This window comes from Dermacentor albipictus, chromosome 1 (genome assembly GCF_038994185.2).
Source record: "Dermacentor albipictus isolate Rhodes 1998 colony chromosome 1, USDA_Dalb.pri_finalv2, whole genome shotgun sequence".
In the NCBI taxonomy this organism is placed as follows: Eukaryota; Metazoa; Arthropoda; class Arachnida; order Ixodida; family Ixodidae; genus Dermacentor; species Dermacentor albipictus.
Window position 1 is genome coordinate 186,063,818 of NC_091821.1, and position 27,921 is coordinate 186,091,738.

Here is a 27,921-nt window from a genome sequence, read left to right on the forward strand (position 1 = left end):
CATTTAAATATATTACTAAGATTATTAATATTAGAAAAAAATTGTAACAAGATCAGTTCTTCTTGCATTTTTATTAGCCTGATAAAGTTACGATTGGATATATGCTTTTATGTAATGCAAGCCGGCATTGTTTGAAAATGGCGTCTGCCTTGAAATTGTGTTTGTGGTGGTTGTGTAGTTTTCTTGTCATTCACTGCAGTATATCTAAGGATCAACACAGTGATAGTTTCACAGAAGAACTTTTCATAAAACCTCTATCTAGTGGTCATGTATATAATTATTTTCTTTTCACAACAAGATGGAACATTCACAGAGCAAAGCAAACATGTAAGGATATATCGTAAACTATATTGCTTCCCGGCACAAGCAGGACGTTTAAAGTTGCTGTTTACCTCAGTGTGCTAGTCTCGAACTGGTTGCATTGCGGAATGCACAAATGTGTAACGCAAAATTGGTATCGGTGAGTCTTTTCTGTGCGGAAGTGTCGGTTGTTGCGTTCGCACTCACCTCATATGTTGGATGTGGAGCGTTGACGGTAGTTTCTCCTTATTGCTAGCATTCATTGCACAACATGCTTGCTTGATACTTCGATGTGTGAGTTGCTTCCAGTATATCTTATTAGCAGGGAACCAAAGCCTTCTCTTGCAGTGTTTTTTTCTACTTTCTAATCACTTGTGATGTGCACTGTGGCTGCAACCAGGGAACATTGCTGTCATAATTTGTGGAATGCTGATGTTCTTGACACCACCCCCTCTTCTACCCCTCCGAAGGAAGGAAATAAATAAAAAGCGGCTATTTTCGTTTATAGGCATCGCTTCTTCATTATAATTTTTAAGGTATATCATTATAATTAGTACGATAGCACGTGTACCTATGATATGTCTGAGCATTGTGACTGCAGTGCCTTGATAACTTTGTTCGATGCGTAGGTCGGCGTGGCATGTAGACTTCGATGAATGTCACTGAAGCAGTCAGAACTTATTAATGTCTAGAAGCCTGGATGAGTCTCAAAACGCCATTTTAAGTTGGTCAAAGACTCCAATTACTTATATTGCTAATACATATGTGCATGTTGTAAAACAGCATGCTTGTGTTGGGAACCCTTTGCAAAACCTGGGAAACAAAATTTTAATTGTGGTGGAATGGCCACCGTCAAGACAAAAATTAAGTGCAACATGATGTCTTTTAACCATGTAGTTCCTTTCCACAGATGCCGTTTTCTCTCCTGAAGAGGCACATTATCTCACCAGTAGCCTTCGTGTGGAAATTAAGAGATGAAGTGTAGTCTGGGCAAGCGAGTGTGCAGCCGATGCATAGTGACCACACATGCACATTAGAAGCAGCCACTGTTGCACCATATTGGAGCCTCAAGGCCTTCTCTATGGCAGCTACAAAAGAAATTACCCTGTACAGGGAAGCTTAGTTGCACATTTTGCTAGGGCCTTTGCAGAGACCCTCTGAATGAGACATTCTTTTTTCATGTGTTGCTTGCATAATGTGCTAACTTGTAAAAGAGGCAAGCCCCAACCACTGCAGCCTTAAAAGGCAAAAATATGCTCCATTTTACTTTACCATGCGCAGTCCAGCACTTCCGGCTCTTTCCCCTGTCCCTTGGTGAAATTGTGAGCCAGCAGCGGGTCCAGGAACTACACCTGTCCTTGACACAGGGCCGCTGGCAGCATCTTAAGTGGGGCTACCCTTTTCAGGAGGCACCACCCGGAGCTCATCTTTGGGCTTGGTTTGCCCCTGACACCCTGAGGTAAGCTTATTATTGCTAAGACAGCATATACAAAATACTCCCTTTGCAAAAAATTGACTGGCTATACCATGTACAATCAGAGCTGGTTCTGCATATTGATTATTAAAGCATGTTAAGCATGTTAAATGGCCTGTTAAATAATAAAATTAATAATTTAATCAGGATTAACTATATACGATTTATAAAGATGGTTAATCATATTCCTTTCTATATGACCGAAATTGTGCCCTGTCCTTTCCGGCTCACGTTTTTCATCAGTGTTCAAAGACTGGGCCAGCCACTCAAAAATTCTGAAGCCAAAACTGTTCAAGAATTGTTAGCACACAACATTTTCACAATATATTCTGTGTGAGAGTATGTCCTGTGTCTCAGCTGATTGTTTATCCCAGATTTTTTCTGCTGCCGATATTATGGCCAAAATATAAACAATGCTGTCATGCACTGATGCTGTTGAAGGTGTCTTGGGTTTTGTAACAGTAGTGGTCTAGAATATTCCATGCTTAAATTTCACACCGGTTTTCTAAGAAATGCAGTGAATTATGAAAAACTTGTCACCCAGAGCAAAGCAGAACAAGCAACAGTGTGAGACTCTGTTCAAACCTCTCACTGCATAGCATCATCATTGACTCATCACCACAAGGACTGCTTTTCTTTGAGTGGCCAAGCCAATATAGACAGAATTCTAGCAAAGATCATGGCGTGAGTCTATATGTAATGCGAGAAAACACCATAGAAAGAAGAGGCTGTTCCAGCAACCTATACAGGTATAAAAAAACTGTAAAGTGCCAAAGCACATTGTAATGCATCAACAACGCCATAAAGAATTAATAAGCATTCTTTTATGCAGTGGGAATTGCCGGGGATCGGTGCAGTACTGCACTGACTCGGGAATCAGCCCATGCACCTTGGAGTGGTGTCCATGACAGCTGTAGGTGGTGCTTTCATTTAGTTGAGTTCATGAGGCATCAGACGTCTGCAACACACTCCGCTTTTATACAGATTTACATATACATATACAGAAGCATGGCTGATATGCTGGAATTTGTGGCTTATGGAACTTTTTTTACTTGTTGAACCTTCTGGCATTAATGTAAGTTCTCTTCACCACTTGCGCATTGTGGCAGTGCCTCTGTAATTGCCTTGCTTTCCAGCTGGTGATTCCATACTTGCAGTGACCCAACAGTTCCCAGAAACATGCTGCCCTGCCTCGGCAGAGGGTAGTACACTGCTGCACCAAGTACAGGGTCACTCAACTTGGCCATGTGTGCCAGTCTACCCACATGTTTTTGTTTGGTTTAATGGAGCCCAGACCCAGAACCCGTCGTGGTGCACCCTATGGGGTCACGCTGCCCCGCGGATGGCTTTGGTGGTCTCCATGGTTGTTTGCCTTGACCTCTTTTGTGTAAAGGCAATCCGAGGGTCTGTCGGGCTCGAGTTTTGTAAAACTGACATGGCTGTTTGTGTGTTGAGTGTAGTAGCTCAGTTGTGCTGCACCACAGCAGCCCCCTTGTCCGGGTAGGATCGTTGGGCAAGCTCTATAAAATGATGAAACACCAGTTCACTAAAAACACAATGAAAATGTTTAATCTTGTACTTCCGGTCTTCAACAGCTATTGTCTGATCAAGTTGCACCACCTACTGCGTTGTGCAAGATCATGTTATTGCTTATGTTTCGTTTACTACTTGACTTACATTGTTTATATGCTCTGGCCTACATTTGTGTCTGCAAATTCTCTGCAAGCATCTGGAATCATCTGAATGCAGTCTGAAGTGCTGCCATTGGTTATCTTACACTTGTCGTTATAAGACATGCAGTGTGAAAGCTAAATTCATATTTTTTTAAATTACTATGTGTCTAATGGAACAGTCACCATGTTCAAGATTAAACTAAATCTCTGATGCACCTGTGCATTCATGGGCTGCAAGGCCAATAAATGCATAATTCATTGAGTGCCGCAAGACGCTGAACTCCAGGAACCATTACCAAAGTACATCAAGCAGTGTCATGACACTAACGCTTTGGGCTACCACAAATATGAGATAATGATTCAGGTGACAAAAGACGCACATCTGCATTAGCATTGCATGATGCACTCAGCCAGACCAAGCCAGACCGAAATTTGGGCCTTTATAGCCTATGAAAGATGACGTCTTAAAAGCACACGTTCACTTAGCAGGCAGAAAAGAAAATGTCACTCTTATCACGCATGATGATGAGCCTGGGAGTTAAATTAATGTAGGATCATGTTTTTTTAACATGGGTAATATCAAACAGGTGCTATGGTGGGCACATAGCTTATTGCCTTCATGTGCCATATGGTTGGCCATGAAGTTACACATTTTCATCTGCTGCTGTTTTGAGCTACACTTTTAGCTGTCTAATCAAGCTTTTTATCTGTTTCAGTGTCTCCAGTGCTTGGAAGAACTTGACAAATGCTTTGTCAGGCCAGCTGTGTGCATCGCTTAACTTTGTTGATGATACAGTGACTGTGAGTCCTAAGCGATCTTTCCAACCTCAAGGATGGGTTCGCTCAGCAAACTCATCGCTTCTGCGGTATGCTGCCTTGCCCCGCGAGTCAGTCTGCACAGAGAATTTGACTCCATGGAAGAAACTTTTACCATGCAGCAGCAAGGTAAACGCTCTTTGGGCTCTCAGTGCCTTGCTTGTAATGTGTTCATTAAATAGCAACGTAATATTTCTAGAGTAGCTTGCAAAAAGCTCAAACTGGCTGGCCATTGCTGTTGCCAGGGGTTTTTAAAATTATGGCCATTACTGTGCATTGCAAATGTTCGTGTCATATTATTTTGTTTGTCATGAAAATCAAATAAAGTGCCAGGCAGTGATGAGTAGTGCATTTAGGTCAAGATAAGGCATAAGCTCTGTTATGTACATGCATGCGGATGTAGAGTGTGTTAAAGGGCCCCTCCCCAGGTCTGGCCATTTTGAGTTTACAAGCGCAGAGAATACATTGCGGGATAATGATCGTGTCCGCAAAATATTACATCGCTACGCGCCGTGGAAAGATCTGAAATTTCAAACCGAATGCCGTTTTTTTCTTCTCCTCGCGGCCACTGCGCGCTGTTACGTTTCGCCTACGACGCGCGGTATAGCCGGCGCGGATGCAACGGACGCCGGGGCTTCGTTCAAAGCGGCGGACATTTTGGCCCGTTCGGAGCAGCCGCAACGCATGCCCGCCAAGCGCGTCCAGGCTTGTTTCAGTGCCACGTGTCTTCGTGTGTGCATGTGTGTGTGTGTGCCCACGCTTGTCAAAGCGCGGCAGCCAGGGAGAGGAGCTCCCCAAGTGTGAAGCGAGGAGGTCTGACTGGTGCCGGCCCGGCTGATGCGTCACTACACTCGCCTCAACATGTCTCTCAGCTCGTCCGTGCCTCGCTGTCACGTGGCCTCGACCCGTGACGTTCCCCCTTGCCCTCAACTCCGAGAGTATAAGAGCTGCTGCCCCCGGACGCCAAGAGAGAGGCTCCGAATTCTTCCGTCGAGAAGCATGCTCTCCCGTCTCTCCACTTCGGTCGACCTGACCGGCCGCTCTTTCGCGATGCTACAATAAACAAATTGTTCTGTTAGCAGTCGACTCATGCTTTGCCAGGACCTTCGGATGCTTCCAGTAGTGCCCCAGGCCGCCAGGCCAATGCTACCCTTGGGGCTTGCGACCCATTTGCAACAACAGGCGCCGGCGGTGCGATTGCAATAACAGGCGTCAGCACTGAGGTTCCAACAGCTGGTTGCCAGCGGTGAGATCACGACAACGGAGGCCAGCAGCAAAGATATGCGGTTGACTGTATGCTGAGCAGCACAACGACCATCCGGGAGCAGTGCAACGAGCCCTGTGTGATGACTGGTTGCCTGCAGCGGAACGACTGCGCTGAATTCTTGGCTGCGAGGTTTGGTGAGTGCGGGACTTTCTTCTTCTGAGTTTTGCCAGGCTTTTGTTAGTGTCAGAAACAGAGCTGGTAATTGTGGTTGTCGTTGCTGCCTGGTTAGTTTCCGGCAAGACAATAGTAGGCAGTAGAGAAAGCAGCATTCAGAGCAGCCATGGATTTGAAGTCGTTGCGCAAACTGAAATTGCTGGAGCTTGCAAGAGAGTTGGGTCTGGATGTCTCAGACAAACTCAGAAAACCAGAACTGCTAAGGGCTATTCTGGAGTTAGAAGCTGAGGATGACGAGCTGTCGGAATGCCTTGAGACCATTGAGGAGAGGGAGACTGCAAAAAGACAGGAGCGCGAACTTAAAGAGCAAAAAGATGAGCGCGAACGAAAAGAGCAGAAAGAAAAAGAACAGCGCGACCACACTTTGGAAATGAAGCGTCTCGAGTTAGAGATGGAACGCGCTCGTAATGGAAGTCAGGCACACGGTGCAGGAGAACGAGTATTGTTCAAAATGACTGACCTGATGCGGCCGTTTAAGCTTGGAGAGGACATTGGTTTGTTCCTGGTTAACTTTGAGCGAACGTGCGAAAAGCAGGGGTTCTCTCGGGAAACGTGGCCAAAGCGCTTGCTCACTTTGTTACCCGGCGAGGCGGCCGACGTAGTCGCTCGCTTGAATAGAGAGGAGGCAGAGGATTTCGACAAAGTGAAATCGAGTCTGCTAAAAAAGTACAGGCTGTCAGCGGAGGCGTTCCGTCGGAAGTTTCGTGAAAATGAGAAAGGCAAAAGTGAGTCATATACAGAGTTTGCCTACAAGCTTATGTCAAACATGCAGGAGTGGCTCAAAGAAGAGAAAGCGTTTGGTGACCACGAGAAAGTTCTGCAGTGTTTCGGGCTAGAACAGTTTTATAGTCGGTTACCTGAGAACGTGCGGTACTGGGTCTTGGATAGGCCAGACGTTAGTACGGTGGCTAGAGCCGCTGAGCTAGCCGAAGAGTTTGTGACGCGTCAGGCTCGCGGAGCTAAGGACGGTCAAAAGGGTGAATTTGGCTCCAAGTTTGAGAGGCCGAAGTTCACGCCCATGAGAGCAAAGGGGGACACACGTAGTGCGGATGCGAGTGAAAGCAGTATGACCGAACGTAAGGAGACGGCGGCAGCCGAAGCCGAACGCAGAAAGCGGTTCGAGGCGAGGCAAGCGCGCGTGTGTTATATGTGCCAGAAGCCGGGTCACTCTTCGGCGCAGTGTCCGGAAACAAAAACAAAAGTAGTGTTTTTGTCATTATGCAGCACTGATGAGAACATGAAGCTTCTCGAGCCTTACATGCGAGACCTCCTCGTGAACGGGAAAGAGTGCCGAGTGCTTCGCGATTCCGCAGCTACAATGGATGTAGTTCACCCCTCTTACGTAGAACCCGATATGTTCACGGGCGAGTGCGCATGGATCAAGCAAGCCGTGGAAGCTCATAGCGTGTGTCTGCCCGTAGCAAAAGTGCTTATTGAAGGACCTTTCGGAGCACTTGAGACAGAGGCGGCAGTGTCATCTATGCTGCCCCCCCAGTACCCGTACCTATTTTCGAACAGGTCCGATCACCTCCTGCGCGAGAAGGGGCTTTTGTTTGGTGAGGCTAGCGTTCAGGCCTTAACCAGATCAAAGGTTCGGGAGCTCGCTGCAAAGGCGATAGTTGCGGGACCGACGTTGTCGAACAATGAAAAAGGGTCAGAGGCGCAGCAAGCTGATATTCAGAGCACGTCCGAACTGAATAAAATTGAGCCTGTAGCGTTGAAGGCACCAGATACTGGAGAGGAAATTCCCGATGCGGGAAAGTTAGAAGAGCTATCTGCAGATTTGCTCATCGCGCCTACGTCAGACGGACTTAATAATTTGCTAAAAGTCAGCCGGTCGGCTTTGATAGCCGAGCAAAAGAAGGATGGCAGCCTAGAAAACATACGCTGCATTGTCAAGGAAGGTATCGCCAAGAAAAATGCTCGCTTTGTGGAAAGAGGTGGGGTCCTGTACCGGAAGTATATAGACCGCAGGGGAGTGGAGTTCGATCAGCTGATCGTGCCTCAGTGCTACCGTCAAGATCTGTTGCGCTTGTCGCATGGGGGTTCGTGGTCCGGACACCTAGGAGTTAAGAAAACTAAGGACCGTCTCTTGCAAGAGTACTATTGGCCAGGGTGTTTTCGGGACGCAGACCACTTTGTGAAGACATGCGACACCTGTCAGCGGGTGGGCAAACCAGGGGACAAATTGAGGGCGCCGTTGAAGTTGGTACCTATCATTACGGAGCCTTTTAGACGGCTCGTTATTGATACAGTGGGACCTCTGCCGGTAACAGCCACGGGGTACAGACACATTTTGACTGTGATCTGCCCAGCGACAAAGTTCCCTGAAGCAGTGCCGCTTAAAGAACTCAGCTCAGTTGAGATAGTCAATGCACTACTGTCCATATTTGCGCGAGTTGGTTTTCCTGCGGAAATCCAATCAGATCAGGGCACAGTGTTTACTGGCGCTTCGACGACAGCCTCTCTCGAAAGGTGCGGGGTAAAGCTGTTACACAGCTCAGTGTACCACCCACAGTCGAATTCTCTTGAGAAGCTCCACTCCGTCATGAAGCGCGTGTTGAGAGCATTGTGGTTTGAACAACAAACTGACTGGGAGCTGTTTCTGCCTGGGGTGATGTTTGCATTGAGGACCGCGCCGCATGCGGCTACGGGGTTTTCGCCAGCTGAGCTAGTGTACGGTCGCTCGCTGCGATCTCCGCTTCGCATGCTTCGAGACGGATCACTGCCCTCTCAAATGGCTGCAGACCATCTCTTTCACAAATGGCCGCCTCCTGCGCTGGAGCCTCGCTTTGCAACAATATTCCTTTGAGGTGCGTTACAAAAAGGGGAGTCTCAATGGTAACGCCGATGGCTTAAGTCGAAGCCCCTAACGTGGGAATCAGCCTCAAAATTGTTTGTTACTGATGTTTTTCTTCCTGAGGCAGGATTTTTAACATATTGCTTTTGTGTAGTGTTTCAAAGTGATGATGTGCTTTCTAGTGCAATTTCCCAATTTGTGGACGCGTTCTGAGTGCTGCTAGACTACTGTAAGGAACTAGGCAGTAGAAAAAAAAGGGGGAAAGAGCCTGGCATGGCTTAGTGAGGGTTGTTTCGTGCTTGCTGACTGAGCGGTTGAGTTTCGGCGTAGTTCTAACGCTTGCTGGGAACGAGAGAAAAATGGCAACTCTCCCGAAGTCACTTAGCAGTGTCCTGTGTGAACCTGAACGTGAGAACGAGGCCTTCTTGGTGCGCTGAGCCCAAGAAACGCCGAGGGACGACCGACTTCGGTTAAGGCCGATCCACACGACGGACCAAGTCCGCGGGCCGCTCGGTCACGTGATGCGACGTCACGGCCCGGCACGGTCCGGTCCGGCGCAGAGCACATCCACACGGCGGACCGCATAGCAGACAGCAGAGCAGACCAACCAGCTACACTCTCGGCCAGAGTGTTATCATTGTTATCATTCCGGCTCGAGCCCCACAAAGCCGGGAACTGCTCAACGAGGTATACAAAATGAAAAAACCTCCTCGTCACTCCAAGAGGACACGGTGTTTAAAAAATATGTCTGCTGCACGCACGTGTAGGCGGAACGGCGGACATGAAACTACTGGCTTGACTGGCTTTTGCTGAGCCGAAAACTAGATTGGATTTGGCTGACGACACTTTGTTGCCGGACAACATTCGTTGGCTAAGCCAAAATCGCTGCGGTTTGCATGCGGTCCGCCGCCAAAACGAAAGCGGGAAAAGCCTCGGCGATTTGATGGACCGCGAGGGCCGCGGTCTTGCGCGGGCCAACGGCGGTACGCAGGAACTGGTGACGTCCTATCACGTGATGCGCGGACCGCGGTCTAAAAGAGCAATTTGGTCCGTCGTGTGGATCGGCCTTTATGAGCATCATCGAGCGACATCCCTCCGGACAGCGGATGCAGTCCCCTGACCATCGGGATCTCCTTCCCCCGGCGGGGCGGTCTGTTACGTTTCGCCTACGACGCGCGGTATAGCCGGCGCGGATGCAACGGACGCCGGGCTTCGTTCAAAGCGGCGGACATTTTGGCCCGTTCGGAGCAGCCGCAACGCATGCCCGCCAAGCGCGTCCAGGCTTGTTTCAGTGCCACGTGTCTTCGTGTGTGCGTGTGTGTGTGTGTGCCCACGCTTGTCAAAGCGCGGCAGCCGGGGAGAGGAGCTCCCCAAGTGTGAAGCGAGGAGGTCTGACCGGCGCCGGCCCGGCTGATGCGTCACTACACTCGTCTCAACATGTCTCTCAGCTCGTCCGTGCCTCGCTGTCACGTGGCCTCGACCCGTGACGTTCCCTCTTGCCCTCAACTCCGAGAGTATAAGAGCAGCTGCCCCCGGACGCCAAGAGAGAGGCTCCGAATTCTTCCGTCGAGAAGCTTGCTCTCCCGTCTCTCCACTTCGGTCGACCTGACCGGCCGCTCTTTTGCGATGCTAGAATAAACAAGTTGTTCTGTTAGCAGTCGACTCATGCTTTGCCAGGTCCTTCAGATGCTTCCAGTAGTGCCCCAGGCCGCCAGGCCAACGCTACCCTTGGGGCTTGCGACCCATTTGCAACAACGGGCGCCGGCGGTGCGATTGCAATAACGGGCGTCAGCACTGAGGTTCCAACAGCGCCAAGCCGGGTGATGACGTACTTGTGTACCTGCGCCTACACAGTCGTGTCTGCAGCGTGACATCGCTCTTGGTGAAACGTGACTTCGAAAATTATTCAAGACAACATCTGTTATCTGTGCGATCTGTTGCTTGAATTGACAAATTGAAGTTCAGAGAAATAATAAAACACAGAAATGGAATGTATGCGTGTTTTTTGTGTTACTTCGCACCGAAGCAAGAGAGATGTACTTCTGCTTTGTCTGCTCATTTCCACGGTTCATGCGGTCACATGCGCAGGTACCGAAACTGCGCCATTTTCTACCGTGTTCCAGCGCGTAATCATGCTCTGCGATCTGCTTGTTCTGCCTCAGTATTCGTGTAGCACTGAATTATACCGCTAGTCGTGTTGCCTTGTGCACGGCACACAAAATCGCGCGCTGCACGAACGTGACAACAGCTCGTGCGCGCCGCCATCAGCAGATGTGCATTGCACCAGGAAAAAAAGAAGTGAAGGGAAAAAAAAAATGAAGGCCTGTGACATATACGTCACGCAATCCTCGAGGTCTGGTATGGGAGAACGTAGGGAAGGAATTCCGCTCACAGAGGCCAGACGGGGTGAGCGGAGAGAGCATCTTGCTTGGCAGTGGAGCCCGCCTGCTGAAATCATGGGTTTGCAGCACTGAAATATTTCTATCCCAGCTATTAATGAACCCATTTGAAAAACTTTTGCGGCAGAACGCTCCCTGTAACAACGTCCAGCGTGTAACCAAAATTTGCTATGGGGCCTGGTGAGGGGACCTTTAACATGTAGGTGCTGTAGTTCATGGCCAGTGGCTCATGTTAAACTTTCACTACTCTTGTTTTTCTTTTTACAATTTCTTCCTTTTTTTTCCTTTCTTAGTACGATTGAAAAGTGGCTGGCAAGTTTTTCAACAAAACCAAAGCTGACGCACTTGCTGGTCAGTTCGACCTATAGATGTGAACTTGTTTTCACACTTTGATTCCAGAAACATAAGTAGTCCACAGTGGCAGCTTTTACTGTTACCACTGCAGCTCAGCAACTGACGCTTTTCAAAGTATGACTCTTTCATTTAGCTGTACGATTTGGTGCACATTAAATATTTTAGTGCACACTACAATGTAGATGCCTTGTTTTTAGGGTTGCATTGGTTGGCTGAAATTGCCTAATGGGGGATATCAGTGCATGTTATTATAATGTTGTGAAAATAATGGATGTGTGTGACAATGGCTTTTGAGGCAGTTTTGAGGCAACAAGGCTACCGCAGTTTACGATTAGGCATTTCTGTGATGGACATGCTGTAGAAGGTCTGGTGCACTGTGTGTGGTTTTCCATGTTTGGTTTAAAAATAAGCAAGGCACTTTCTTGGTGAACAATGATGACCTCTGGTCACTGTTTTGCTTTTCTTCTCACTGTTGATAACCAAAAATGATTTTATTTTTTAACCAACTTTTGTCCTGTTCATGGCAGGCTGGACTTGCAACATTGCTGCATGCCCTGCAACTGTTCACAGCGAACTACATGTCTCTGGCTCTAGACCTGAAGACAGTCTGCCAGGTATGTGAAATAGTAATACATGAGAATAGCGACTGCCTTCATGGGGCAAAGCACCACTGTAGGTGGTCATAAATGTATAATGTACCAACAATTCTTATGTTGTGATAGAAAAAGTTCATCATTGATCAAAATTAACATGTTGCATACGATTAAGGTGTGAAGATCATCAATACAGTACAGCGAGAAGGCAGTGTACAGTAACGCATATGGTAGTAGTTGCATTGCACTTGCCTGCACTTTCAGGGACTAATACAGCACAAAGGAAAAAGAACTTCCACTTTCTTACAGTGATTAATATACCCCTGTCACACGGGCACCCGCAAACTCCATTTACCTCCTTCATTTTTACGTCAAGGGAGTTGCACTTCGTGTCACACGGTCTCCCTTGCACCAAGGAAGTTAAATGGAGATTTTGGCGAAGGGAGTTCGGCAATGACCATTACGGCTGGATGGAGTACTCTCATTCCCAGATAGCTACAGCTGCAAAGAAAACCACGGTAATAAAATCGTAACTGGCTCACTTACAAATTTTAGCACTATTATTTATTTATTTATTTTGCGTTGGTTTATGCGCCGCATTATTGGAGTTTTTAATTTGTTTTTAAGGACATAGCGCCTGTACCTTCTACACCAACACTTCGCCATGCCGCATCGGGAAATGTCGTTCCGCCATTTTGTTTGTTTATCCGTTTCATCACTCATCTGGAAGCAGTTGAGCTCACCACAAATGCACACACGATTACACAGCACAGAGTCACAATTCGAAGTGCACCAGTCAAACAACATGACCCACGTTGCCCACGCAAGAAAGCAAGAGTGCAGTGTGGCTAGCATCGCTTTCAGCTTCGCTGTGCTTGGAAAACAAGTATTGCAGTAACATACAGCAAACTTTCTCGCTGTGATTTATTAGCTTACATATTTCGTAAAAAAAAAACTGCCTTTAACATCTACTGTATATGTGAGCAGTTGCATGCGAAAGTAAGTGCAGCAGCGCTGTTTCTGTCCCATGCGGTGCCTGTCGAAAGCTCGCATTGGGCCATGTAGCATGGCCACAACTCTACTGCTGTAAATCTCCATTAGGGAGTTTCATGTCAACGGAGTTTGCGGGTGCGCCTGTGATGGGGGTAACATTTTTAAGGCTCAATACAGGCTTGTGAGATAAGTTAGTGAAATCGGCATTGAACCAAGACAATCCATTTAGAAACTGTTTAAATTATATATTATTCTGGTGTCTTTTCATGCCTTCCTGTCTCGTTGTTTATTTATGTATCTCAGTTTTGTTTGTTTTCTCATAATATATTGCAGTGTGGTTTTTGTATAAATAATCAACCCAGTTGTGTATGACCGCGTCGATCGTCGCTCACATCTGCACAAAATGCTTTGCTATATCCATCACTCTGGATGCCATACTTTCCTCATTGGGGGCAGCAATCTCAAAAGTTTACAAGTGTGGCTGTCAAATATGTCTGCCAGCCTCCATTTAGGGTAACTGTCATTTAAGTGTGAATGGCAGTTGGGGCTGCCACGTAAACTCCAGTCAACTCATCGTTGGTGTCAACTTTTGCTGTTTTAATGGCATTTGAAAGCACCCATGTAAATATGGCATAAAATAATTCATGTTCAGTATAATTTATATTCTATGTACTAACAGAGTCAGATTTAGTAAGGGACATATTCAAAATTCTGAGAATTCCAAAATGGCAGTAGCTTCATGAGTCCACAGCACATAAGACAGAAACTGTGCACAGAGGATTTATGATGTATAACTGGAAAATATGGGCCTATGCAAAATTGAAAATTTCATACACAAAATTCATATATGTATACTACTTTTCAATTTTTTCTTATTCATCAGAGCACGCATGTTGCAAATGCAGAAATGAGGCCACATAATCAAATCGTATTCACTGAGCAGACATTGCAAGACTAGCACCTGTTTCGAGTCATCTGACCTTAATGTCTCCTAAAAAAATGCATTGGTGTTGTAGTTGTAACGCTGCAGTGACAGTGAAGAACAACAGTGGCACAACTGTGAGTTACGAAACTAACTCTTTACTGAGCAAACTTATGCCCAGAAAAAGCAAATTACACTCAAGCACAACACTAACGCTGAGCATAGTCATTGATCGTCGAAAGCTGACGTGCGGGTCACATCATATTTCAGTCAGATCATACATTCCAGAGTAATCATTAGTGCTCGCATCCGTTCTAGAATGTACACCACTATTCACGTCGCGCATGCAGTCTGATTGCTGACAAGATTCTTTCGCTATAGAGTCTTCAACAACGATCAAGAAAGTTTGGATAAATAATGGCGCATCTATGTCGAGCAATAACATTGCAACAGTGGTTAGCCAGTGAGAAGCGGTCACCAGAAAAAGACAAACAATGTACACATGTCAATATGATCTTGGAACTTCTAGAGGGAAGATTTCAAAAAATTATTCACTGGAATGCCAACCTATTTTACAGCCTATTTTGGTGACAGATATCTTGAGAAGTCATGCTTAGGATTTCTGCTAAGCAAAGATGGCTTCACTGCTACTTGGCTTCAATTTTGCAATTGCAACATGTGTTTACAAAATGAATATTCAAAAAATTATATTTGTGGAAGTTTATTAAATATGTAACTGAAAATTATTATTTTTGTGCATGTTTGCCTGTCTAGGTAATCCACATGAATGGCCTGATCGCAGTATATGCTCAATGAATTTTTTTTATATCTGCAAACTAAAAAGTATGTATACGCACATGCAAAAAATAAACAGTGTAAATGTCACATTGCAAAAACCAATTCACCACTAATTTTCTTACTTTGTCCCCATAAGCATATGCTATGCATTTCAGAAACGCCATATGCTGTCATTCGGTATTTTCATTAGACAGACACGCTGCAGTGGTAAAGACCATATTAGAGAATTTTGCAATAGGGGCCCCAATATTTTGGGGCCCCAAAGAGCTTTGCGGGTGTTAGCGTTGGGGCACGCAGGAGTGAAGAGATTTAGAATAGGGTTTTACGTTTGCGGATAGCGTTTTGCGCTGACAGCGCCACTACGGCGTAGTGAAAAAAAAAAGCTATTAGAAATAATAAAAATAATAAAATAAAATAAAGAAAAGCTATTAGAAATAATAAAATAAAATATACCATTTTATAATATTAATAGTAAATTTGACTTGCGTGTATTCGCGTTTCATTACAATTTAGAGGTTATTCTTCAAGCAGCAAACAATTAGTTGTGCTTAGTTTTGAGCAACAAAACCAACTTTATGTGCCTTCACCAGCCAAGCTTAGCCGTGTTAGGCCTACGAGCCATAAAATCCACGCTCGAATTCGGAATCTGCGGCGTCTAATGAATCAATCTTCATAACACACGTTAGTTGAGAGAAAGCGATAACTGCAGTACTTCTCCTAGCTTGCGAACTTCACGCGTTACCGCGAATCGAACCCGGTTTGGTGCTAGGTTAGAGCCATCGCTTCGATGGGTGCCGCCATGTTTGTTGACGCAAAGCTTTTGGGAACGCTATTTGAGCTCCCGCTAAATTGGTGAAATAGCGTTCCCAACGCAAAACCCAAACGCAGTTTGCGTCTCGCGCATGTGCAGTGGCTTCGACGCTATTTCTTTGGGGCCCCAAAACGTTTGGGGGCCCCTATTCTAAAACTCTCTATTATTATAAGTTATGGTGATCCTTTCCACTGGGCTGTTGTAAAAGAGCATGCAAAAGTTGCATTGACCCATGCTTGTTTGCATTTTCCACGCTTTTCAGCGCAGAATGTATCATTTGTGCTTTGTGATAAACCACTGAGCACTTACTTGCATGCAAGCAAAACAACAGGCTGCATGTAGTGTTAGTCATAATTAGATATTTCACATGTGCTCATCATCACTCATTGTTGATAATAATGTGAAACTTCCTTATCTAGGCAATACATTTTATCGTAGAGGTACTGTAGCCACTATAAGACAGAAGTACAAAGCAAGATGGAAACTTGAAATGATGAGCAGTAGTCCATCAAGGAATGTCACTTTAAGCCAATGTTTAGACTATGGGACTTGTCTTTGTTAGGGCAGCAACTACTTTCCTTACCAGCGTTTTTATGTACGTGTAGCTCACGCTCCCCCATCCCTCATAGAGGAGAAGGAGGAGAATTGGCTGGAGCGTGGGTGTGGTGTAGCTAGCATAAAAAACAAAAAGAAAGAAAAGTTCAAAATTCTTTGTAAAGAGAAGAAGCCACTAAAGCAACACAACAGCACCCTTGTTCCAAACCCATATTCTGGCAGTGTTGCAATCGTCTCTGTCTGCCATGCTAGACCTAAGAATCATGAACGTTGCAAATTCCAGTTACTCTAGATGTCAATTTTTGACCCTAGTCAGCTGGAAATGCTTAGCCATTCCTGCAGCCACTACACTGAATGCTTCTGCTTCAGGCCGCAAATGTGCAGAGTATTTAATTTTATTGTGCTGCAACACGCAGTCATTTGATCAAGAGTTGTTTGTACAGTCGACTGATTCTTTAACAGTACCGCGCGAGTGGCAACTGGCCGGCCAGTCAGCACCTTCTAACCACGCGAAGCGATGAGATCAGCAAGAGTAGCACATGCGCACGAAATTCACTGGAAGCCATTATCTCTGATATGCTGGGGAGCTTGCACCGAGTTAGTCATGCCAAGAGCTGTGTCGTGCTGGTGAAAGGAGCCTAGCAGACGAAAATTGCGCTTCCAGTCAGCTGACACTTGCGTGGTACTGTTAAAGAATTGGTAGACTGTACTTAGGTTGCCTTCAGATTAATCACCTTAACTTATTCCAAATTAGGTTTTCTATTCATAATGTACTTTACTATGTGTGCACCACTACATGATACATTTTGTTTATCTTAAATAATATTTGAAACATCTCCAAGCATTTCTGAACATCGTACCCCCTCCCCTCACCCCTTTTGTAATACTCCGCAAGAAGCCTTTAAGGGTACAATAAATGATGGAGATAATAATGGCTTACATTTTTTGGTTTTAGTTTAGTACACAAGGAAACAAACTCTCTCCGTGCATCTAGTAGTGTGCAACTACTGTATTTTATTAGTCATCATCATGATTGTACGAGTTATCACCTTACACTCACTACTAATTTTCAAGCTACCCAGTTGATTGTACATTGTTGTGGACAACATTATGTGCACTGAATCACATAAATTAGCTTGCTTTGCCACTTCGTTTTCATACAACCTTTTTCTTGCTTTATAAATGAAGATACAGTATTCTTTATTTTAGTCAATATTGAGTAAATCTTTCTCTGAATATTCACATGTGATTGAATTCAAAATATTTACTATTTGAGCACCCCTACTGAAAAACATGTTTTGCATTATGTAATTGTGTGCTGCTGCTCACAGAATTTACATATGTATAACTATCAGTAAGGTTCCATTGCTGGTAATAAGCTGGCAATTTGTTGTTCTCTACATGCCCCATTCAAGAATTTCATCCTTTCTTTCTAAACATCTTTCGAAGTTCAAACATTAATAGTGGCAAGTTTGGGCATACGACAAATAAAAGTAATTGTCACATTCTTTCTTTTCTTTGATATCAGGATGAAGATTGTGTGCATGCCACCCTGGAGCTCCAGATGTCAGTGTCATTGGTGTTTGATACTGTGGCAGCACAAAATGGATACCAGAGTAAGCTGACAACAATCTAGTATTAATAAGCGTTTCTTCTGGCGTCTTCTAAGAGTGTCTCCGTAGCAAAGCTCATGTGGGGTAGCTTCTCGTTTTTTTTTTTTTTTAACCCCGTCTTGCTCTTCTATCAACTGTGTTACAGTGTAGTGAAGCATAGTTGTGCTGTTGCTATGTTAGTATATACTAAAGTATACTGCTTTATTATTACACCTTCTGGCTAGGGTGCTTCAAATGAAAGTTCCAGTTCCTCATTGTTTTTGTGTATTGAACTGCAAACCAGCCGTGGGGAGGGGGGGCCGGTAAACACACAAATAAGGTTTTCTTATACCTTTGTTTTCTTTTTATAGGATCATTCTGTCGTTTTGAATGGGACATTCAACAATTTTGCATTTTGAACACATTAACGAAAAATACACGAGCCAGCGACACAGCCTATCACGATTGCCAAACATTGCCATAAAAAAATGCAGTGCTTGCCATTGTCAAAATGCACGTGAAACATGCGATAGCAGTTTGAATCTATGTCAGCCAATAGGAGAGCTCCTGTGTGCACGTGACTGCAGTAATGAATTCCAACGGCACTTTTTCCTATTTTGCTTTGCTTCTTTTGCTTTTAATTTGCACAGCAAAATATGGCGGTGCAGTTATCTGAAGCTTCGATCTCTTTACAATGATACCAAGATGGTGGCATTGCATCAGCAGGAAGCTTCATGATCCACTATGTGATTGCACCTTCTGAAGCCCGATTTTCTACCCAATTTTTGTCAACAGCGCACTAGAAAAGAGCAGTTTTCTCAAATTATACTTCAGATTTCTTTTAAATATTTCCCCGCATGATAAAGGAGCACTTGGGAATAATGAAAATAAAAAATAAGAACGAGAATTTTCACCAAATCAACCATTTTGATTGCTGAGTACCCCTTCAAAGGGGTGGACAGTTTACTGGACTAGTGGGCAGAGCTTCCCCTTAGGGAGAACCCTGGCTTGAACAATTTCTGTGTCCAAAATTAGTTGTATTGTGGTTCAGCTGAAGGACGCTGCATTATTTATATCAACTTTTGCAAGAAGCTCTGTACACTTGTGGAAGCAGCTGTAGGGTGTGTAGAAAGCCTTTTTGACCATTTTGCACTGGTATATAGTACTTTTTTTTTTCATTAATATATAATATGTAAAATTATGCAGCTGGGCTCTTCCACTCAACTAGAATTCTACCATGAAGGTGGCAGCGCTTGTGCCTCAAGCATTTAAAGGCAAAATATAGCTGCGTACATAGTAGTTCTCGCTTTTTTTTTTTTCTGTGCCTAGCTTTTTGGTGCCAGCTTGCTGTCTACTCTGAGCTGCTCCTCTAATCTAAGTGGCCCTAGCAGCCACCGCTAAGAGTCTACTAGCAGAACTTTGTGTACCTTACTTGAATTAGTCCTATCGATCAGTACAATAATTTTTGTAATGAAGTTAGAACTCCAGAAACCTTTTGCATTCACTGTAGTTTTTATTGTTGTGTTTCAGCATGGTCTCTCAGCAAGTTATTTGGAGCTGGAATCAAGACTTCGTGCCCTTTATCATCCATGAGTACCATCTACGTTGATATATCTAATAATGGTGTAAGTTACAAACTAGATTTATCATTTGTTTCTTTTAGCATTGATTGCCCAGTGTTCTTTTATTCTTTGATAGAGTAACAATGTATTTAACTCTTTTCTTACCATGTTGGAAAAAATGGTACTTTTGTGAAGGCTTTAAGGATAGATGGATGGGTACAAAACTTTAATGAAAGTCCTGGGGTACGCGACTCAGCGTGCTGGGGGCCGCTCCCACGTTGGAACATTCAGGCCATGCCCGCTGTTAAAAAAAGGCCGTGCAGGTCTTTGCAGTCTGGCCATGCCCGACTGTTTTGTTAAAAATACAAGGGACGTAGAAAAAGAAACACATACCACACGCGCATGTGGTATGTGTTTCTTTTTCTATGTCCTTTTTGTTTTTAGTGCTCTAAGTTTTTATTATAATGCATTACCAACTAGCCCACCTATCCATTCTTTTAGAGCCTTTAAGAAAATACCACTCACAGTGAAGTAATTTTCTTGTCCCTGTGAATTTGTTTTAATGAGGGTTTACTGTACTTTTCTTGTTCTTCATTGTCTTCAGATTTCTTTCATCTTGCTTGTTCGTTTCTATATTAGTAAATTATTGATTGAAATTTACATGCTGCATACCTGCTCTCAGTTGGCAAAGTGCACATTCTGCGCCCACAGGGCTGCTGTGATAATGGTGGCTGTACTTGATGTTGGGGGCAGAGTGTAGGAACGTACCGGCTTAGTCCTGAGCCCACACAGTTGGTAGTCTCTGGAGAGGGAGCTCACCAGCGCAGCCTGGCCATTTATGACCTCAAGCACCACGTGGCCCAGGGGCGTCTCAACCTAGCTGCCCAGTATGAGAAGCCCCACATCTTCTGGCTTATCCCAGAGCCGCCCCTGCACATTACCCGCTACATTCGGGGTAAGCTGAGAGGCACTGTCACCCATGCTGAATTGTGCAAATTGTTTACCCCTTCGTAAAATTTTTTGTTTGCACCACGGACCGTTGTCCTCTTAAAATGTGCCATTTTATGGTTCTTCTTCTTCTTCTTCTTCTTCTTCTTCTTCTTCTTCTCTTTTCAATAGTGATTTCATGTCGCTTTTTCCAAGTCCAGGATGTGTTACACAGCCATGTCATAACTCAATAATTGGCACATTGTGCCCGACTGTACATGATGCTGATAACTGCATGAAAGTGTCACACTGTATTGTTATATAAAAGCCTTACTATAGCTTTGGTGAATGCAGTGAGGGGAAAGTGCCACTAGGTATCTCCTGCAGTATTTTCCTTTAAGGAACAAACAGGCCTATGTAGCTCTCCTCCTGGCAGCACTTTTGATTCAGCACTTGCATAGAAACACTAATGGCGTGCTCACTTTTAAAATGTCATTTCTCTAAGATTGCTGTAGCCTTCTGGTTAAATTGTCACATTAAAAGTGCTAGTGCACATTTTACCAACACTATGAAAGATAATGCATTCACAAATTCGAAGGTGTAAAGACAATAAGTGAACAAAAGAGGATGGTGAAAAGCCTGCAAACTGCTGTAGCTTCAAGTAGTCATTGGTGTTACATTGTGGATTGTCTCACTTAATACTAATCTACATACACTTTACAGGCTGCATATTATGGCATAGTGGTAATAGTGTGCAAGTTTTAGGAGCATGAATAATGTTAAATGCTATAAACTCGTGTTTAAGAAAACAAACTTGAAGGTAATGCACCTGGTAAGTGTAACTAGCAATTCTTGAACTGAATTCTAGGAGTTTACTTGAACTGACTGCTAGCAAGTATTATGAGATATTATAACCGTTTTGAAAAATCCCCCAAGATGTATTTAGTGCAGCAACCCAGTGACAATGTATTTAGAACAGTGGCCTTCAGAACAGTCACCCAGCCACAGTTTACAAAACATGGTAGCCATGAAGGGTCTGAATTTTATTACTGCCTAAGTGCACAGCATGAAACTGAGATGTACATCACTGTGGTTGCACATGAAAGTGCAACGCTCCTTCTGTGATGCCTGTGTTGCTCACAAGAAAGTTGCTTCCTAATGACTGTCACATCTTTTTTTTTAACCTTTCATGGTTGCTAAAATAACTTTATCTAGAATTTTGCGTAAGATTTATGCGTGAATGGTACTGGCAATAGATGCATAAAGCTCTATGAATAGTTGTTTTATATTTCAGGTTACGGTCTTGAGCGAGGTGGAATAGTCAGTCGTATCCAGAACAATCACCCTACAAAAGCTGTCCGAGCTGTGCTGCTTGACATCATTCCCTGGTTCCTCCGCGTGTACCTGCATACATTGAAGATTTCTTCAGGTCCAAGGCAGCTGAAAGCAGGTACTTCAGCCATTCTGGGTTTATTTCAGTTAACTGCATTTTCACTAATTCAAGCAAGGCTTTAACTACACATTCAGCAATAGGCTCAAGACATTAAAAATATCAGAATTTGGACAAAACAAGCACTTTCTGAGAGTGTAATTCTAACCTAAAGGCATGTACTGGTTTGCAAACCTGTTATACTTCATATAAAATATAATTTTTGAACTGTCAAGGTTTATCCGCAAGTAGTTCAAGAACACAAGATATGGAAAGTTTCTCGTTTAAACCTAAGAAAGTTCAAACACCATTCCACATCAAGGAAAGTTAGAAAAAATTGACCACTCATATTTTTGGCCACGGATAGTCCATTCGTACTAAAGAAATAATGAATATCATAAGAAGCCAAAAAACACTGACACCAAGGACAACATAGGGGAAATTACTTGGGCTTAATAAATGAAATAAAGAAATGATAAATTAATGGAAATGAAAGTGGATGAAGAAACAACTTGCCACAGGTGGGGGACGATCCTGCAACCTTCGCATTTCGCGTGCGATGCTCTACCAATTGAGCTATCGCGACGCCGTTTTCCCGTCCACTTTCTTGGGTATTTATGTTTCCTTGTAGAACCCTTTGAGCGTTAGCCGGCGGCACCACTCACAGACCTTGGCGGCGGACGTGGAACATCCTTTCTGCGGCAGGCGTCACAAGAACGTGATCTTTTTGGGTGAAGGCAACCGGTCAATAAACCCACGCAACCTGTGCAACTTTAGCAACCTGTGCTTTACCAGGCTTACACTGTGTGCATTATTTTTTCATGTGTTGTTTTTGTGTTTCATGCTACCTGATAGCCCACACACTCTCATGTTTCTTTATTCTGTCCTCTTCTAAGACCTAATGAACAACTGAAGCACTTGAGGCAGAGGTAGTCAGTGTAGAGAAAGAACTGCAACGTAAAAAGAATAAAGTATGCAAATTACGCCTGCCTCATCATCATTCAGCATCATTAAAACATGTAAGTTGGCTGTGGTATGGTATGTTCTTTGTGAATCCTCTAGTAGCTCTTATGTACACGGTCGTCCACTTCCAATTTGAACACGGCTCCGGGCGGCCGGCGCTCCGCGGAGCGCCGCTCGTGGGCGCCGGGGTAACTAACGCGCCGGCGCACTGGCTGCCACAGGCCTGGCCTCAGCCGCCAGCACACACTAGTGCAGACGCGCTGTAGCAGACGACGCGGCTGCGGCCAGGCTTGTGGCGGCCAGTGCGCCGGCGCGTTAGTTACCCCGGCGCCCACGAGCGGCGCTCCGCGGAGCGCCGGCCTCGCCGGCCGCCCGGAGCCGTGTTCAAATTGGAAGTGGACGACCGTGTACACAGCTCTCTGAAAAGAGTATGCAAGTATTGTTCACATCTGAGTAGTCATACAATCTTTTTTCATCCTTCTATCTCCAGAGCATGTCAGCTACCAGCCAGGTTGTGATCGAGAGAGACCACATCATTTGGAGCTTACCCTCATTCTCCCTCCGGCAGCAGAGACAATCGTGTCATATGAATTTGAGCGAGCCTTCCTCAAATGGACCGAATACCCTCCCGATGCCAACCATGGCTTCTATGTTGGGGCAGCTGTGCTTAGTGCCCTTCTGGATGAACCTGTTGCCAACTACAGTGGTGACATCTCACTCTGCCCCAGTCTGAGGCACTGGTCAGTAGTAACTCTTTCACAGTACTTGTAGCACACAACAGCTCTTAAGCTATTACCATTGTAGCTTGTGGCTGCTTTTGTCTGAAGATTGCAGCATGTATGCCTTTGTTTTTAGTTATCTTACGCTACTGCTATCTATGCCTCCGTTCACTGGGAATGTGTGTTGTAGTGTTACCTCCAGGGGCATAGAGGAAGTATTCGTAAAGGCACCCTGCAACACTTCTTTAGGACCACTATTTCTGCTTCAGGCCTTTTCTTAGCATGTCACAGAACTAAGAGCAAAAGAAATTGTGGTAATCAATGCATATAAACCCAAGTCACAGAAAGTTAAAATTACAAGAAAAATTAGAGTAACCTACAACTTGAATTGTCGCGGTTCTGGATGCCACATTTCACTCTCCCATGACTTGGTACGTGTGGCACCTAATAGCTGTGGGGCATGGATGTTACATAATGAAAATTAGCACACCATGGTCGCCAAGCCTGCTCAGCTTGTTGACAGCATTCGCAATTGGGTGGCACACGATCCTATCTTGGAGGCCATAGCATCCCTTTTATGGTTTCAACAGCTTCTACTAAGCAGCTTGTTGCATGCCATGTGCTCAGCATGTTGGCACGTCGTTGTCATGGTTGCAACAATTTGCTTATGGCTGCATGATAATTAGGTGATAGTTAAAATGCCTGTAAAATGTGATGCCATATTTTTTTTTACAGTACTCTCAATATTATGAGAACGTAAATCACGCAATAAATTTTTTACCAATGGTTCCACACACTGATGTCACATCCATCGCAAGAATTGCATGAAATCGCTGCATCATGATGCTGCTATCGGTGCCACCCAACAACCTTTCTTGGAAGCGTTGCTGGGCCCCTTTAAGCAGGAGAAACAGTACTGTCTCCTGCATCCCAATATGGTCACAGCACAGGGCACAGTGCTGAGCCACCATCTGTTGCATGAAGTTTGCTGGCAGCAAAAGGCAGCATGTTGGCAGCATGCTGGCAGCATGTTGAGCATGCATGCTGGTTCCAGGTCATCCGCCACCTGCTGCTCTTTCATATCAAGGGAGGCGCCTATTTCTTGCACTTCTTCCTGTATCAAATGTTTAAATATAATTATGATGGGGCTGTCAGTTAAAGGGCAACATTTCTTTAAGTGTGAAATGTATTCACCAGAGCATGCGTAGCTGCCTTCCTTTTGATTGGTGCTTTACAATGACTTCATTACGGGAAATGTTGACAGTTTCGTGTTAACAGTACATACTATCTATGCAGGAAAAGAAAGACGGCTATCCACACACTGATAAATACCAGATTATGTGTGCTTCAAACAAGAACAATAATACTGTTAGTTTCCCTATAACTGACATTCATTCTGTAATTAATGCGTTTTAAGCCAACGGAGAACTAGGTTACGAAAAGATCCTGACAGATGCCAAACTGTTACTTCTATGATTGAGGTAAGACAACCACCATGTCAGGTGTAGGGTAACTTGTGCAATAATAAATTAAGGTATTTACTGTTTTTATTAAGTTAATTTTATTTAGAAGTCACTGCTTAGTGTTTTTGCCCCATGCTTTAGTTGTCTTAAGTGTTCATAGCCACTGCTTGTAACTGTTATCTCTGAGCCAGGCAATAGGCCACATATTGTTTAACACCTTTGTAGGTGTTTGCCAATGAGGATAGCACTAAAGAAAAGTAGATACGTTGAGTGTTCTTTGCCTATTTCTATGTGTTTTGCACAAGTGTCTGCACAAACCATCATAATTATGGAAGTTTACGAAAACAGATGAAACAGTGTCTGCAAGGCATGAGATAGCTTGTCACGCCCTACCCTTTTTAAATCAATTAGAGCATTGTCTTCAAAGGTCATCTACCTGCACACTTACACAGCACACAAGTGAGTGGCTTTGTGGCTTCAGCAGATGTCAACTCGTGGATTGCTACTGGTAGTTAGTTGCGCAGGCTGCATGACATGTTATTCGGGTGGTATCTACTAATAACTGTTGCTTAAGCACCTGTCGCTCATGCTTTTCTTGAAAGATGTGTCTGAAATTCTAAAAATTTTGTGACGCATTTTTTTTCCAACTTCCATAGATGATCATGTAGCCAATCTGAACATGCTTGAAGCACCATGTGTCGTTCTGCTGCACCAGAAACCATACATTTCCTCCTCGCCTTGTGGTGAAATCGTTGGGCTGCCTTAGAGTGCTAGCACAGGATAACAAATTGTACTCCTCAGTACTTCTTTCACTGTAACTTCAGTTAATGCAGCCGTGGCGCTGTTTGTGCGTTCCTCTTGTGTGTCACTTGGTACCTTGCACACTGTTGATTTAATTATGTGCCGCGGCCACATTGTATCAAATGAACCAGTTTCACAAAACGTTTTCTTTATTTCTTGTGTACAACTACTATTTAGGACATTTGCTAAACGTTTTGAAGCCACTGAGTGTGACTGGTGCTCGTAATAAGCCACTTGATGGGACACATGCGGCTTTCAGTGGTTTAAAGCCCTAAAGCCTAAGAAATACAGTCCTTCTCGATCTCTTCAGATTATCAAACATGCTGTGAGAACTCCAATGCAAGGCCATGTGGCAACTCTTGTCACTCACATGCTGGCTTTGAAACTTCCAGAAGAGAGTGTACAAGAAAGCTGGTGCTGTTACACAGAGTGGACAGTAATCAGAACTATTTTACAGTCGCTTACATGTATGTTATTCCTCCCATATAATGATTAATATACTGTGAGTACTCTTGGAGTACCTCACTGTAGTGATCGGTCACAGATGACTTCATAATGTTTGCGCTATTTTCCCATACCAATATGCATGAAGCATGTGTAGTATGTATATATGCTATTCAAAGTATGTGTCAGTGCTTTCCTAGCCCTCATATTGTATCCTGCACACATGTGAAGGGTGCATTTTCTTAACTGTACAGTGCTCACGGAATGAAACGCGACACGGAGCATTTAGTAAAACCCTGCATACGTGCAAAGTATGCGAGAGCACCATGTCATGTCACAAGGAATTTGGTCACCAAAGGTGACAAGGACTACGATGTAAGTGTACGCACCGAAATTGCGTCGATGTGACATGAACTACAGCCGGTGGAAGCGAAAGTATGCGCATTACTTAGCCATAAATTGACGTGTTTCATTCCGTGAGCACTGTACATTGTTCTGACAAGGGTGCTCTATAGGAAAATTGTCATGGTGGTTAATTGTTCATTCTGGGATTTTATATGCCAAAACCACAATATAATTATGAGGCACGGCGTAGTGGGCGACTCCGGATAAATTTTGACCACCTGGGGTTCTTTAATGTGCACCCAATCCATGGTACACGGACATTTTTGTATTTCACCCCTATTTGCGGCCACCACGGCCAGGTTTTGATTCCGCACCTTCGGTCTTAGCAGCGCAATGCCAAAGCCACTACACCACCTTGGTCGATGATGGTTGTATGTATACATTTTATTTTTCAGTATTACTGGAACAGCATCAGCATTTGACGCAAAAGCCGGTCCAGGAAAGCAGTTCGTGCGCATCTACACTGAGACCTTGTTGGTATCCCTGCCTACACCTGACTTCAGCATGCCATACAATGTCATCTGCCTGGCATGCACCGTAGTTGCTTTGGCCTTTGGTCCCATACATAACATAGCCACCAATGCGTGAGTGGTATTTTCTTATTCATGTTTTTGTGTACCCAACAAACTGTGTTGCTTGCTGTGTTGCTTGCTTAGAATGATGGATGGTATCATAATGCTAAGTTATCACGGCTAAAAAGCTTCAAAAGTTCATCTTTGATTAGAATTGCCTTGAGGACTTTTGTCACAGATCATTGGCCATTTCTTTATGATGAATTCATTGCATAATACATCTGTTGCAGGATGTGTATCATTGTTTATGTCACGTTGTTTTCATGGTTTATTCTGTTTCTCTTCTCAGCATCAAAGCTACTGTCACTGAATCTCACATTCTGTCTAAAACCATATGAAAAGTATGATGTGAAGAATTAGGTTTATGGACATTTGGTAGTGTCATATATAACGTAACCTAGATATTAGACGCTCTGTGGAAAAGGAAATTTTCTCTATTACTTTACACAATGTAACTTCTGGAACATCTATTGTAAAATAGTTCTGTGCTCACATCTAATGCCATCTGTCTTTTTAGGAAAACATGCTAGCTAGACATAAAACCATGACAATTAGATTCCACCTACTTTAAGCAGTAATTGTACGGCTGCAGTAAATATGATGCTTGTTTTTAAGATAGTATTACTGGGTGTTTCTTTACAGTGAAGATAAAGTCCTTGTACAATATGTCTAAATACCTATACTAAAGTACTTGCTATGTAAAAATATTTCGGTTCTTTATAAGGTGGTTTGATCGTCCTGAACCTGCTTGTACGCATATATCTCTGATGTCTCTGCAGGCTGACCATTGTTGAAGCAAAGAAAGGAAGTGGGGGACTGCTACGGCATTTGGCATCCAAGGCAAAAGGATTGTTCCGGAAAAGCTCTTCAGAGAGTTCTGGAGGTGGCGACAGTTCTGATCAAGACAAGAAGAACAAATAACTTAGGCTTTGATTATTTATATTTACTAATTACCACTTTTGTGTGCATATTTGTGCATGTAACCTGTGGATAAAAGGCTACACAAGTTCAATTACCGTGCTAATAAATTTTGCTTTTGTTATTGTTCGGTGTTTCACTTGCCGCAGGGCAGGCACCAGGTGTTCATTGTACCCTGCTACTATCACCTTTGTGAG

At 44.2% G+C, this 27,921-nt stretch overlaps 1 protein-coding gene across 1 annotated transcript; it reads left to right on the forward strand.

Moving 5' to 3' along the window:
- The first annotated feature begins 114 nt into the window (after positions 1–114).
- On the forward strand, positions 115–27,850 carry PIG-T (phosphatidylinositol glycan anchor biosynthesis class T). The gene is made up of 11 exons (XM_065456367.2): positions 115–327; positions 1,582–1,759; positions 4,164–4,392; positions 11,785–11,871; positions 17,458–17,545; positions 19,052–19,146; positions 19,837–20,038; positions 21,305–21,460; positions 22,893–23,142; positions 26,630–26,818; positions 27,586–27,850. Exons 1-11 carry the CDS (start codon positions 138–140, stop codon positions 27,725–27,727), a joined length of 1,806 nt encoding a protein of 601 aa, XP_065312439.1. The 5' UTR covers positions 115–137; the 3' UTR covers positions 27,728–27,850.
- The last annotated feature ends 71 nt before the right edge of the window (positions 27,851–27,921 follow it).